Consider the following 15,460-nt stretch of genomic DNA (forward strand, 5'->3'; position numbering starts at 1 on the left):
GAATGTATACAGTATGAAAATTCACTCTCATACATTCTTTAGAGGTTTGAGACTGATTGCTAAACTCCTGCTAGCATTTACTGGGAATATTTCATCCCCTTGAGGGCATTACAAAGCCCTTCTCTCTCTGACATGTCCGAATAGCCTTGGACAAAACAAAAGGCATTTAAAAAGGAGAGGGCGAGACCAGCCTGGGCAACATAGTGAGACGTAAGCTCTATGCAAAAAAAAAAAAAAAAAAAAAAATTAGTTGGGCTTGGTGGTGTACATCTGTAGTCCCAGCTACTCCAGAGGCTATCTCTTGAGCCTGGTAGCTTGACATTGCAGTAAGCTATGGTCACACCACTGCACTCCAGCGTGATCAACGGAGAGAAACCGTGTCCCCCCAAAAAAAAAAAAAGAGAGAGGGGAGGGGGAAAAGGGAGGGAAATGTCTGCCTGAGATAGTCTGGGCTCTTCCATACATTTCCCCATTTTTTAGTATTAAGACCCACTCAATGTCTACTCTCCTCCATACTACAGGTACAGACATTAAAAATGAGCCTAATAAAATGTAAACTTAACTAGAACATGCCAGAAATATTTTACTTTTTCCTAGTTACATACTATGAACACTCAAAATGAAATGGATTTCTCATAGTACCTAACATATAATGTATTACATATGTATATACATATAATCTAGATATTAGAATCCATTTCTTCAGAGGATCTCCTATGTGCCATGTATTAGAGATACAATGATGAAGAGAAAACAGACATGGTCTTTTCTCTTCATGGAAAGTACAGCCTACTGAGGAAGAAAGACATTAAATAAGCAAGTAAGCAAACGAACAAAATACACATTCACATACATAACTCACAATACATATAAAATCACACAGTAATAAATAGGAAGAAGCAAGCAAGTCCAAAAGGGTAAGAAAAGGCTACTGTGAGTGAAAAGATGGTTGAAGAGGCCTGAAGAAAAGTCACCTGGTATGAAGAGTTCTAAGCAGAGAGAGGGAACAGTATGCACTAAGATATAATGCAATGAGGCAGCTTAGTTTGGTGGAGAAAGTGAAAAACCAATAAAGTGTAATTTAAGTTTCACTGCAACACCAACCTCAATTTCACGAAGTTTGGCTCGTTTTTCCTCACTCATTTCAGAGTACTTAGAGAACTTGGACTCAGTCATTTCTTCTTTGATTGGATTAGAGTACAAATGATGTTCTTCAGATTTGGAACTTTGAGTATCTTCTTCATCTTCACTTTCTTCTTCTTGACTTTAGAAATAAGCAGAATACATTATATGTCAAGACAGCAAGAGTGTACTATATTTTATAGTCCACCTATTTTATTTTTCATTGTCTTAGAGCTTAAATAATGCAACCAAAACATAATAGGACAATTCATACCTCAAGCATTTTTTGCAAAATATTTGATCAATATTTTATAGACAATTTTATAAAACACTTCTTTCCTCCACAGAAAATGTGTGAGCTTCAACATAAGCATACTTTAATAAATTCTGCTTATGTTATCTGTGTGCCTTCCATTTGTAACAAACTTTCCTTGCAGCAGTTAAATGAAACGAATAATCTAGTTTCTGCATACTTCACAGTTCAGAGTGATTTCAAGAAGCTTCATGTTTTCCATTCCTGAGTTACTTCACTCATATTATTTTGAGTAACAATATTCAAATATTGTATGTTCTCATTTATAAGTGAAAGTTAAGCTACAAGGATGCAAAGGCATAAGAATAATACAATGGACTTCTGGGACATGGAAGGATGGGAGGGGGTGAGGAATAAAAGACTATAGTATATATTGGGTACAGTGTACATTACTCAGGTGACAGGTGCACTAAAATCTCAGTAATCACCACTAAATAATATATCTATGTAACCCAAAACCACTTGTACCCCAAAAACTATTAAAATGAAAATAAAAATTAAAAAAGCTGTATGTGAGACTTTAGTAACTTCAGCAGAGCCTATAATCAATCTAGAAAATTTACATGAGCTTGAGTCAGTTACTATGAAATAATCAATACAGCCGGTAAAGACCTTACCTGATTAGCACATAACCTTAATAACAAAGCAATGTATACATTTTATATATTAGCAAATATCAGTATTCACATTTTAGTTGATTCTGAAAGTTGCACTGGTTCTGGGTCAGACAGGAAGAAAATAAAAACCTGAGAGACTATCATGAGTAAGTCACTTAGAATACAAAGAAGAAAAATTCTCCTGTCCTTCCAGAAGCAATCTAGTGGAAACACAAATAGGAAACTATGTGTAAAGCTGGCCATCAATGCTAGTACAGGATTAACAAAATGTTCTTGAAGCACAAAGAATGAATGGTTTTTTTAAAAATATATTTTACATTCTGGGACTGGGTTGTGTGTGTGTATGTATTATTGGCAAATAAATCTGGGCAAAACAAGATACCCATGTACAAACAAACTCAGAATGTTTATGTATATACAAACAAAATTCCTACAAACAATGTTGACTGTGATAACAACATTACTGGCATAACCTAGAACAAATGCTGTTTTGCCTTTAATACTTGAACCTCACAAGCCTTTCTGTTAGTATTTGGGTACTAAGGACATTCTACGATAAGTAGAAAGATTCCTTTTAATACACATGTAGAATTATTCCTAACAATGTAAAAACGGTTATAAACAAATTCTTTCCAAATAAAATTTAATTAAAGTCTTACGTAATAAGACCTTCCTTGTATGACAGAAAAATTTACACCAGGCAGATAAAAAGAAAGGCTGTCAATTCAGAATCAGAAAAGATATGATACTGAGAAAATTCTGATACTAGTTTTTAAATTTCTCAACCAAAGGTCCTTTCTAGACATTACAAAAATATTTTACTAACTCCATCTTCAGAACCACACAAATCATTAATATCACCATATGGGTACAACTAAATACAGTATTAGTTAAGGAAGAAAAAAGTCCAAACCAACAGTTTAAAAATATTCTTTTTGGAAAAAAAGCTTTACTTAATATTTCTCATTAATTTGTCAGTAATTTCCTAAATATACTTTTTAGTTAATTTTTTTTGAAACACAAGAATTTCCTGTTTTATGGTACACAAAATTTTACAAGTGTTTCAGATGCTTTTAGATTGTTGAAGTGTATGTCTGTTTATGTAAACAGGGATGTTTACTGAAGAATTATTCTAGAAGAGTCAATAAGGACATGACTTTGTTAAACTGAGTCACAGTTACTATAAAATACAATACAGCAGATATTGATCACTTAACCAATTCTAGCCTGTAAAATTTTTTCTAATTTTATTCTTTGGTAAACATCCTTGTATGCTTACCCAAATGTTTGTTTTCAATAATAGATGAACACAGAACAGGTAAATAGATTAAAATGGAATAATACCAATGATACTGAATGAAAAACGTGTCACAGAATAGTATGTACAGTAGTATTACATCATTTACGTTCAAAGAGCTATGCATGTTTTTATATACACAGAAAGGGTCTAGATGGTTGAACATTAACATTTAACCATATTACTTAAGACTTTTTAAATGAGCTCTATTCATGATTTAAAATATGTAAATATTTTAAATTGCTATTATAATTTTTTCAAGGCTTAAGCAGTTTTTCTAAACTGGTTTTGGCCTTAGCTTTTAGTCACAATTCGAGGTTCAAATCATATCATAGCTTATTCCTCTTGTTCTTTAAAAAGACATGCAAATTCAAGATTCTAAATCAATACAGTATTCAATACAAATGAAATTGCTTTTTGTAACTTTTCTCCAAAACGTGCTTTAAAAATCACATTTCTGCCACAAATCACAATATTGCCACAAAATACAGTAATTACTAGTTACAAAATCAGCCTTAAGTAAAAAGGCATTTAGGATTCAGCCACTAGAGAGTAGTAGTGAGGCATGAGAAAATTTCAAGGATCAGAAGCTGAGCAAAAGCTTTTTTTCCTTGCTTTGTACTTTCAGTTATGTTTACATTATTATGATTTACCGAGAATTCCTAAGAAAAATGAAAAATCTAAAATTATACTTCTGGTGATCCAGGCTTCCATCATTGTATGATTATTTCAACATCAATGCTAAAATGTACTCATATTCCAAACATTAACACAAATATCAGTTTTATGCCAAAAAAAAAAAACCTAATACCTTTAGAAATAAAACTAATGAAACAATACTTTTTTCAGTTCAATGGCTTTTCTATCCTTCCTTCCCCCTAAATTAAATAATTATTTTATGAGTACATATACTACTTTTAAAGCAGTGATTCTAAAATGATAAGATGTTACTAATCATAGGATCATGAACATAAAAAGGGTTCAGAAAACCACTGTTTTAAAGCAAACTGAACTAAACTATTCTCAATTTGTGTATTCCTAAACAGCCTCAGACAGCTATTTCCATTAGCAAGCCACATCTATATTTTGTAAATATTTTGTCATCATCACTACTGACTTGTTCTAATCACACCAACATTTCTAAAAAACATCATTGTAGACAAGTTTTCACCATCATATCAAGCTGTGTTTCTATAGCCTGCTGACTGATCACATTTTCCCAACAATCCAAATGCCCATTTATTAAATCCACACAAATGCCCATATTGTGATAGGACACACAGGGGCTTTCTCTTTGCTCTCACTTCCATCTGAGAACAATAGAAGAATGCAAAATTTTAAAAGACAGTAACCTGTGCTTTGTGTTTGTGATAACCATCTCTTCTACTCATTTAAAAAAAATAAAATAAAATCAACTCCCTTTGCAATGATTTTGAAAAGTGTCAAGCACTTCCTAAAACCTACCAATATAAACTTGCAGGAGAATCTAAGAGCAGAGTGTCAAATACAGAAACAATTTTGGGGTGATTACCAAACAGCAAAATCAAAATTATTTCTCTATATTTCAAAAGAAAAGATTTTTTTTCCTTTGTATTCATTCTTAGTTCTTCTGAAAGGTTTATATTTAAATTAACACAATGGCCATAATGCAGTATTTTTCTTAGCAATGTACAATCCAAAAGAAAGGAGTATAACCTTTCCTACTCACATTTTAAAAACCACTTTTTGTGGAGCCCAAAACAATATTTGATGGCAAAGATTTGAAACAAATGCAGTTGACCAATTAGTAACTACAAAGTGAGAATGTAACCCAGCATAAAAAACTCACAAGCAAAATGAAACCAGATCCATCAAGACCAGAAAGCAAAAGTGAAGTTTTCCACTTCACTATTATTTCAACTATATCTCTTAATGAAAAAGGGAATGTATATGAACAAGAAACAGTATATTTGGAACTTAGATTCTTACTTTTGATTTTCTTCTTCTTCTGATTCTTCATGCTGGTCAAATAATTCCCATTTAGAAGTTGTAACAGCTGAATAGAAGGAAAACGAGGATGTAATTCCATGAGGTAAACTAGCATTTTTGCAGCAGCACAGTGGAAGCTCAAGCTTTAGAACTGAAAAGTTTATATTACAGAAGTTTCCTTTATCTATGTTTATCAATTCTCTAAATAGCTATTTATATGCCAATTCTCTTTCCTCACACCTACAGTATAATTCAAATTCATGAAGTGATGAATAATGTCATCCCTGTTTCTGTGTTGAATATTAAAATTTCATTAGAACCTACAAATAGTAACAATTATGGATTATTAGCACTAAGATACAGGTCTAAGTAAGTGTGAGACAGGTCTAAATGGCATCTAATCAGTCTAGGATTATGGGAGGGTCAAATCAAAAAGTTTCTCTGAAACTGACCTCTATGTAGATTTCTACGTAGGTACAGCTTCCTATCTACATTTACTACTAAAATGCCTTAACTTGAAAGGTTTTCAGTGATATCTCATTACTCTCAAAGCCTCCAAACTGAAGGACCTAAGAAAATTGTAACAGCAACACTAACCACAATAAAAGTGTACATTAGACACAAAATACGGTAACATTGAGTATTAAGGTTAAAATGTGTTACAAAACATAAAAGGAAAACATATATACAAGCACACCAATAAATAACTTATTAAGTACTTAATGTAAAAAATACTCATTTTACTTTTACTCACCCTGTGCTTCCAATTCAGATTCATCCACAGCTTCCCATTTTGATGGGGCAACTTTAAATATAGGCTCATTCTTCTTTGAGTCTTCAGTTGCATCCACTATTAGGGAAAGATAAGCCATTAACCCTGACGACTAGGGGATGATGCAAAGTATTACGTTCATGGGTGTTCACCATACTATTAAAAAGCAAAGTAAAATAAGGACACGGATGGACCAACCGTAATCCTGAGAACAAGGACTATGACTAAACCAATTCTCTGCATCTGAGGGCAAAATTTTTAACAGTATATATTATATCAATTCAGAAAATACAGGTTAGTAATATATTAAGCAAATGAAGAAGTTGAGAAGTAAAACAAATCTTTAACAAATCTCTACAAAACTGCATACATTATTCAATATTTAAACATATAATTCAAATGTACCAAAGAGCTGTGTACAGTTCCTATTTTCAAAATGGTTCTAGGCAGCTAGGAAAACTGAAGTTGTAGGTTAGAAAAACTAATAATAATACAGAACTGATAAAACCAGGTACCCAGGAATATGCATAATTGAACACAAGATTTTGCCTATAATTTCCTGACAATTAAGACAAAAAGAGAAACTTGCTAATGTTATAGAAGGCTGATTGTCCCAGCAAAGAAATGTGACCAGAAAAAATGCTGCTTTCTTGGCCTTTTATATACATAGCATACAAATAAATGTATTACTGGGTATTTGAATTTTGAAAAAATCAGAAATAGTTAACTTGATACCTTCATGAGAAACTATAACCTTCTTCCATATCAGCATGTATGGAAATTAAGAGTTCTGGTCACCAAACTTATTAGCTAGATTTAATCAGTTTGAAATTTGAACTTACAAGGCACTCCATCAAGATCATCATCAAGACTTTTTATAGGGACTCCATCAAGATCATCAATGGGAGTAGCATCAATAGGAATTCCATCTACATCTTCCAGAGGTGCACCATCAAGCTCTTCCTCAATGGGGGCACCATCAAGGTCATCTGGAACATCCTATGGAAATGTGTACTATTATAACATTTTCCTTTGCTTGCTGAAGTCACACTGCTTGTAAGATTAATTTGTAATCCAGTACAAGCCAACATACCAGGATACCCACAATCCAAGGTACATTGTAAGAACATAGTAAGAATATATATTCTATCATCCAGTTTGCTAAAGAAGCAGTCAGTTGTGCATTTATCTAACATTTACCAAGTGTTCACTGGTGCCAGGTACCATGTAAGGAAATGATGAGCAAAAACAAATTTGGTCCCCCTGTTACAGAGCCTGGTAAAGGTTTTTGTTGTTGTTTTGGGGGGTGGGGAAACCAGGAAATCAGATCATCACAACAATATATACTTATCTGTAACTATGGTAACTGCTACAGCAAAAAGGCATACTATTAGCATAATAAGTTTCACTTAAAGAGGTCAGAGAAGGCTCTCTAAGGTTATATCTGAGCTGAGATCTGAAGGATCTCAGGTAAAGATAAGTCCCAGAAAGAGGGAAGGACACGTATACAGGCCAATGGTAGGTGAAAACACACATTTAGGAAACTGAAACAAGGACCATGTGGGTTACAACAGTAAGGTCAATTAGGAAGATCCTGCAGAAGTGAAAGTGAAAATATAGTAGCTTGACTAGTAAGGCAGAATTAAACATTAAGGGTTCAGTAATTATTTAGGAGGTAAAGAAAAACAACAGAACGGTGGTGTATATCTGCTATCATGTGATGCATCTTTTCATGCACATATTTTACTTATATAGCTATCTTTAACAAAATAAAGTCATGCTACATATATACTGCTCTATTACTTGCTTTTTTTCTACTATTAATATCATAAGTCTTAGGTCATTAAATAAAAAACCACTCATCAATTTTCACATAAGGACACAAGACAGACAATTCCTGTTATATGTAATTTCGACTCCTGGGTTCCAGCAATAAAAATCCACTATTTAGTGGTAAGCAACAGATATTTTTCACAAAGAAATATACCTCGCATATGTAATGCAGCATAACTCCAAGAAACCTCCACCCCAGAAACGAATTTTAAAAACAACCAGATAAATACAGAGTGCCTACCTCTGTTTCCTTTTCTTCAATAATATTTACAAGTCCTAAGAAAATATTTTGTAGTTTGATCAAAAATGGTTCTGGATAAATTGCCCAATCTTCCCATGCTCTGAAGCAAGTCATTACCCGTTGCTAAATAAATAGGAAACAGATAACAAATTTTTATTTTGGGCTATATGTCTCAAATTTCAGTTCATGAGAATGACCATCAAGATTTGCTAAATTTGCCTTTAAAATGACATTTTTTAAGAAAATTACTATATATCATTACCATATTTTTTAAGAAAAATCAATGTCACCTTCTAATTAAAAGAAAAAAAACCCTAAAAATAAATATAATGAAAAATAAACAGTAATTGTTTGCTCTTTACCACCTAAGGTCAGCTCCCATACCATTAGTACTACACATGAGCCACATTCAGGAAAGACTTACATAGAAACTTACGAAAACTTAAAACCAAAGTAGCCAAGTTTTGACCTGAATCCCCTTATGGTCCAGTAAAGTACTTCCTAATTCTGGTTAACACTTTACTCTGTATCTTCCCTAAACTTTTTTTAAAATTCTAACTTATGGTCAAAATTTAAGGTCAAAAACTTTAAAAATGGGAGTTGTCTGAATGCCCTAAATGGTGGGGTCACTGGGCATCTTCCCAAACTAAAAATTTTTCGTAAAAAAGTCATCTTCCCATGAAAGCATATTTACTTAGTCAATTATAAATAAAGTACTCCACCTGGCTTTTCTTAACACTGGCCTACAGCTTAAGAGGTTATAAAAAAATTGGTAACAGAGTAGACTTTCTAAATATGATTAAAATGTATGTCTTTAATCCAGCCAAATAGTATTTACCATTACAAAACAAGTGATTCTTCTGGCTGTTTCATGAAAAAAGACTAACATTTATAATATTTAAACAATACTTAAAACTAAAATTAAACACCTGTCAAAATAGTATCTTTTAAATTTTTGATTTTGATTAAAAAAATGACAGAATTTTAAAACACTAACTTCTGTAACATCTAAGTTTTAATTTCATGTGTCATACTTGTCTTACGTACTTTTCTAGCCCTTCGAGGCCCTCTCCCCCCACCCATTTAAAACACTAGGGCAAAAATAGTAAAACAATAAACGTACCTTAAAGTTTTCAGATTGTAAATGGCCTTGAATTGTACGATAGGTGGCATTGAGGTCTGAAAATATCTGACATAACTTTGTTTCAAAACTGAAATTCAAATAATACATTCTTTAAAATAAAATCTATTTAAAATTCCTTTCCCCTTCAGCATGCCAGCCAATGAAAACCCCTCCTGAACTTAAAATACCTACAAATTAATCAAGAAATTATTAAAATTCAAAAACTAGGTGTTTAAACTCTAAAACCGTAACTGAATTGCTTTAACTCTTATTACTCTGAATTTTTCTCCTACAAACTCCCCAACAGTCCCTACTATCTCCCTTTATAAGCAAGAAACACTACATCTAGGATATGTTGAACCATCTCAACCAATTTCTTTATTTTATAAAACAGAAAACTTAGAAAAGGGTGACTCATCCAAGGCAAAAAAAACTAATGGCAGACATAAGAGTAGGACTCAGATCTCTAAATTTCTTTTCAGAGCAACTTCCTAGGGAAAAGCTTCCCTTTGCCTAATTCAAAAAATAAACACAGAAAGAGAGCTCTGGGGAACTGAGAAAAAGTTACACTTTTTTTTTTTTTGAGACGGAGTTTGGCTCTGGTCATCCAGGCTACAGTGCAATGGCGCAATCTCAGCTCACTGCAACCTCCGCCTCCCGGGTTCAAGCAATTCTCCTGCCTCAGCTTCCTGAGTAGCTGGGATTACAGGGCTATACCACCACACCTGGCTAATCTTTGTATTTTTACTAGAGATGGGGTTTCACCACATTGGTCAGGGTGGTCTCGAACTTCTGACCTTAGGTAATCAGCCCTTTTCAGCCTCCCAAAGTGCTGAGATTACAGGCATGAGCCACTGTGCCCGGCTAAGTTATACATTAATTATAATACAGCAACATAACTTCCTTTTGCCTTAGGAAACATTAGCAATGAACTAAAATCAATATGCTGAGGATCAGAAGAGAATGCAGATTCTATAGTTAATAGTATGTCTTTGGTTTCTTATCTCTGCCAGTATATACACTGTTTCTATTTATTATATGAATAGCTAGATACGCAATAAAGTTCTCTTTAACACACACCTATTTGTTCTACTGTCAATAACTAAGAAAGTGATACGATATAAAATCTTTCCAAAAAAATTGGTAATTTAGCTTAAGTTTAAGCCAATTTTTTAAAAAAATTCTACAAACCATGAAGAAATTCAAATTAGTCTACCCTCAGTATCCATGGGGGGACTGGTTCCAAGACCTTCCATGGACACCAAAATCCACAGATGCTCAAGTTCTTGATTGAAAATGACATAGTATTCACCTGTAACCTACCCACATCTTCCCATGGGTTAAATCATCTCTAGGTTACTTACAATACCTAATACAATGTAAACGCTATGCAGAGTTTTCATTACTGTATTGTTTAGAAAACGACAAGGAAAAACGTCTGTACGTGTTCGGTACAGATACAATTTTTCTTCTCAAATATTTTCAATTTGTGGTTGGTTGAATTCACGGATAAGGAACCCACAGACATGGAGGGTTGGCTGTATTTCTTATTCTTGGAGGACGTTAACAAAACAATCCTCTTTTCTGAACTCCTTACCCTTAAACACTTTATTTCAGGAATATCAGTTATATCATTATACTTACAATTTTCTATAATACGAAGCATTAGCAACTTTGGCTGAAGAGTTGTACAAAACATCAGAAACCAAATATAATCTGGCAATCTATAATACCAAAAGATAACACAAAATAGGTTAATATAAGGCTAATGTTTAGCTATAATTTAATAATGGCTACTAATTAGAAGAGTTAAATGAAACTATCACCACAACCATGACTTTGGCAGGGATGAAATTTGTTAACTCATTTACATTTCAATTTGTTTGCAACCTGTATGTTAATGAACCTAAATTTCCAAGCAGAAGTAACATAAGACTGCATGGGAAAAATTTCATCAGTCAAGTTCTTTGTGCAAAAAGGAAACCACTTCTAATCCCAAAAGACATTAACTATCTCCCCTTTTCTTAAAATTCATTCCCATACCTTTTTAGGAAGGGGTGTCTTTAAGATGGACAATGACTCAGTAATGCAATCCACTATTTCTTCAGCAGCTTCAGCATTATTAAGACAGAAAACCATTGCATCTCCAATATCATTTTTCCTTGGAGTTAATCCCCGCAAGATTTCTTCCAATTTATCCCTCTGTCTGAACATAAATTGTTTTAACTTATAAATATTTAGATACAATTTCAAATGCCATTGTAGTTTTTGCTCACAAACTAATTTCTTTAAAACCTACTCACATAAAATAATTCTGAAGACTGTAATATGTTAAGTCTGATTTGTGTTGTGTCCCCCAAAATTGTTATAATTTTTTGAAGAACTTATATAAGAAAGAATACTCCGTAGAACTAATAAAAGATACCAATGATGTTTTCAGCTTACAAATTAAGTAAATTTAAAATCATGGGCATTTCTTCAAGAGTCTTTAAAGAGCACCCCAGTCTTACTATCCCATGATACTAAAGAATTTTCATGTTCTTTACTCCCCTTCTTTGAAGGAAGTCTATTACTTTAGCATTTCTGCCTAGGATTAGGACAAGCTAATTTTTCTGTAAAGGAAAAGACTGGCTGGGTGCAGTGGCTCATGCCTGTACCCAGCACTCTGGGAGGTCGAGTTGGGTGGATCATGAGGTCAAGAGATCGAGACCATCCTGGCCAACATGGTGAAAACCCATCCCTACTAAAAATATAAAAATTAGCCAAGCACAGTGGTGGGCGTCTGTAATCCCAGCTACTCGGGAGGCTGAGGCAGGAAAATAGATTGAAACTGGGAGGCGGAGGTTGCAGTGAGCCAAGATCGCGCCACTGCACTCCAGCCTGGGTGACAAAGCAAGACTCTGTCTCGATTAAAAAAAAAAAAAAAAAAAAAAAAGATTATAAATATTTTAGGCTTTGAAAGCCATATGATCTCTATCCTCCTGCTGGTATAGCACCAAAGCAGCCAGACAACATGTACGGAAGGGGACTGACTGCATTCCAATAAAACTTTATTTTCCAAAACAGGAGGCAGCCATATTTAGCCTATGAGCTGAGTTTGCAGATCCTAGGATTACAGTGATTATGAACATACATCTTCAGAAGTAAATACACTCAAATAGTATCGCACTCCATTGGCAAATGCTCTCATAGACAATGAACCAATGCAGCAAGTATTAAGATTTATAGACTGCAGTGAAGTACATAACGGCATATGGATTCAGTCACAGACCATTGCAATAAAGCAAATATCGCAATACAGCGAATCACACAAGTTTTTTGGTTTCCAAGAGCATGTAAAAGTTATGTTTATACCATACTGTGGTCTATTAAGTATGCAATAGCAGTATGTCTAAAAAAACAATGTATACATTACTTTAAAAATACTTTCTTGTTAAAAATGCTAACAATCATCTGAATTCTCAGTGAGTCATAGTATTTTTGCTGGTGGAAGGGTTTTGCCTCAATGCTGATGGCTGCTAACTGATCAGGGTGGTGGTAGCTGAAGGCTGGGGTGGATGCAGCAATTTCTTAAACAACAATGAAGTTTGCCGCATCAACTGACTCATCACAGGGGATTTCTCTGCAGCACAAGATGTTGTTTGTTAACATTTTAGCCAGAGGAGAATGTCTTTCCAAACTGTAGTCAATCCTCTCAAACCCTGCACTGCTTTATCAACTAAGCGTATGCATATTCTAAATCCTTTCATTTCAACAATGTTTACAGCTTCTTCATCAGAAGTAGATTCCATCTCAAGAAACTACTTAATTTGCTCATCCCTAAGAAGCAACTCCTCATTTATTAAAGTTTTATCATGAGACCACAGCAATTGAGTCCCATCTTTGAGCTCTACTTCTAATTCTAGTTCCCTCGCTATTTCTACCATATCTGGAGTTACTTCCTCTATTAAAGTCTTAAATCCCTCAAAGTCATCCATGAGGGACTAACTTCTTCCAAGCTCCTGTTGATGTTGATTTTATTTTATACACAAAAAAACTGAAACTGATTTTTTTTCATTTCTTTTTAATAGAGATGGGGGTCTCAATATATTGCTCAGACTGGTCTTGAACTCCTGGCCTCAAGCTATCCTCTTGCCTCGGCCTTCCATAGTGTTGGGATTACAGATGTGAGCCACCACACCTGGCCCACAAATGTTCTCAATGGCACTTGGAATGGTAAATGCTTTCCGCAAGCTTTCTAACTGACTTTTTCCCAGACCCATTGGAGGAATCACTATTTATGGCAGCCACAGTCTTATGAAATACATTTCTTAAATAATAAGACTAAAAGGTCAAAATTACTCCTTGAACAAGGGGATACAGAATGGATAATGTGTTAACAGGCATGAAAACAACTTAATCTCTTTCGTACATCTCCATCAGAGATCTTCAGTGATCAGGTACATTGTCAATGGGCAGTAATATTTTGAAAAAAATCATTTTATTGAGCAGGTCTCAATAGTGGGCTTAAAATATTCAGTAAACCATGCTGTAAACAGATATGCTGTCATCCAGGCTTTGTTGTTCCATTTATAGAGCACAGGCAGAGCTGATTTAGCATAATTCTTAATGGTCCTAGGATTTTTGGAATGGTAAATGAGCACTGGCTTCAACTTAAAGTCACCAGCTGCATTAGCCCCTAGTAAGAGAGTCAGCCTGTCCTCTGAAGGTTTTAACCCAGGCAGTGACTTCCCCTCTCTAGCTATAAAAGTGCTAAATTACATTTTCTTACAATAAAAGGCTGTTTTGTCTACACTGAAAATGTGATTTAGTGTAGCCACCTTCATCAATGACCTTAGATCTTCTGGATAATTTGCTACAGCATCTACATCAGCACTTGCTGCTTTACCTTGAACTTTTATAGTATGAAGATAGATTCTTTCCTTAAACCTCATGAACCAATCACTGCTAGTTTCAAAATTTATCTTCTGGAGCTTCCTCACCTCTGTTTCCACAGAATTGCAGAGAGTGGGCCTTGCTCAGGATTAGGCTTTGGCATAAGGGAATGCTATGGCTGGTGTGATCTTCTATCCAGACCACCAAAACTTTCTATCAGTAATAAGGCTGTTTTGCTTCCTTATCATTCATGTGTTCATTGGAGTAGCACTTTTAATTTCCTTTAAAAACTCTTCCTTTGCATTCATAACTTGGCTGTTTGGTGCAAGAGGCCTGGCTTTCAGCCTACCTCATCTTTTGACATGCCTTCCTAACTAAGCTTAATCATTCTAGCTTTTGATTCAATGTGAGAGAAGTAAGACTCTTCCTTTCACTTGAATACTCAAGAGGCCATTGTGGGATTATTAACTGGCCTAATTTCAATAGTGTTATGTCTCAAGAAATAGGGAAGCCTAAAGGGAGGGAAAGATGGGAAAACAGCTAGTCACTGGAGCAGTCAGAACACACATTTTTTGATTAAGTTCATCTTCTTATAAGACCACAGTTTGTAGTGCCCCAAAACAATCAAAGATCACTGATCACCACAACAGATGTAACAATGAAGAAGTTTGAGCTATTGTGAGAATTATGAAAATGTGACAGACACGAAGCAAGCACATGCTGTTTGAAAAATGACAACAGACTGGTTTGACGTAGAGTTGCCACAAACTTTCAATTTATAAAAAACACTGTATCTGCAGAGCACAGTAAGTCAAAGCACGATAAAACTACATATGTCCGTATTTAATTATATATTCTGCTTTTAGCCAATTTTTTTCCCATGAGGTATACAGGATGTCCTCTGAACATTTAATATGTTTCTGCTTCTTCAACCAGCTAGTTGCACTGTACAATTGCTAAGTGAGACTAATAACAACACATACTTCCATGGTGGCCATCTCACAGCTCACCACATAATGCAAATGAAGTGTGCAAGTTACCATGAAGGGGCTTTGCATAGCCACGATATGATCCCACTAGCCACATAATAGTTTTTCCTCTTTATGCTGCATTCAGAGAATCAAGAATTCTAGGAATCCCCCAATAATTTCTGTAAGAATCTGAAGTACTCCAATGCTAAAGAAAGAAGTCAACTATGTTTAAAAGATCATCACTAATTTTACTAGGAGAAAAGTCAAGGACAATAGAATACATACCTATACTTGTTAAGATGTTTAAAATTATAAAGCACATGATGAA

At 34.4% G+C, this 15,460-nt stretch overlaps 1 protein-coding gene across 4 annotated transcripts in view; it reads right to left on the minus strand.

Annotated features, from left to right (window-relative positions):
• U2SURP (U2 snRNP associated SURP domain containing) overlaps positions 1–15,460 on the minus strand; it is a 57,367-nt gene that overhangs the window by 13,855 nt on the left and 28,052 nt on the right. For all 4 annotated transcript variants that reach the window (XM_017955813.3, XM_017955812.3, XM_009201576.3 and 1 more), the window contains 8 exons: positions 11,330–11,492; positions 10,931–11,010; positions 9,287–9,374; positions 8,164–8,286; positions 6,932–7,088; positions 6,072–6,167; positions 5,318–5,384; positions 1,105–1,264 (listed from right to left, as the gene is read on the minus strand). In XM_017955813.3, the coding sequence (XP_017811302.1) occupies positions 1,105–1,264; positions 5,318–5,384; positions 6,072–6,167; positions 6,932–7,088; positions 8,164–8,286; positions 9,287–9,374; positions 10,931–11,010; positions 11,330–11,492 (934 nt within the window). The remainder of the gene's footprint in view (positions 1–1,104; positions 1,265–5,317; positions 5,385–6,071; positions 6,168–6,931; positions 7,089–8,163; positions 8,287–9,286; positions 9,375–10,930; positions 11,011–11,329; positions 11,493–15,460) is intronic.

Source organism: Papio anubis, chromosome 2, assembly GCF_008728515.1.
Source record: "Papio anubis isolate 15944 chromosome 2, Panubis1.0, whole genome shotgun sequence".
NCBI classification, from domain to species: domain Eukaryota; kingdom Metazoa; phylum Chordata; class Mammalia; order Primates; family Cercopithecidae; genus Papio; species Papio anubis.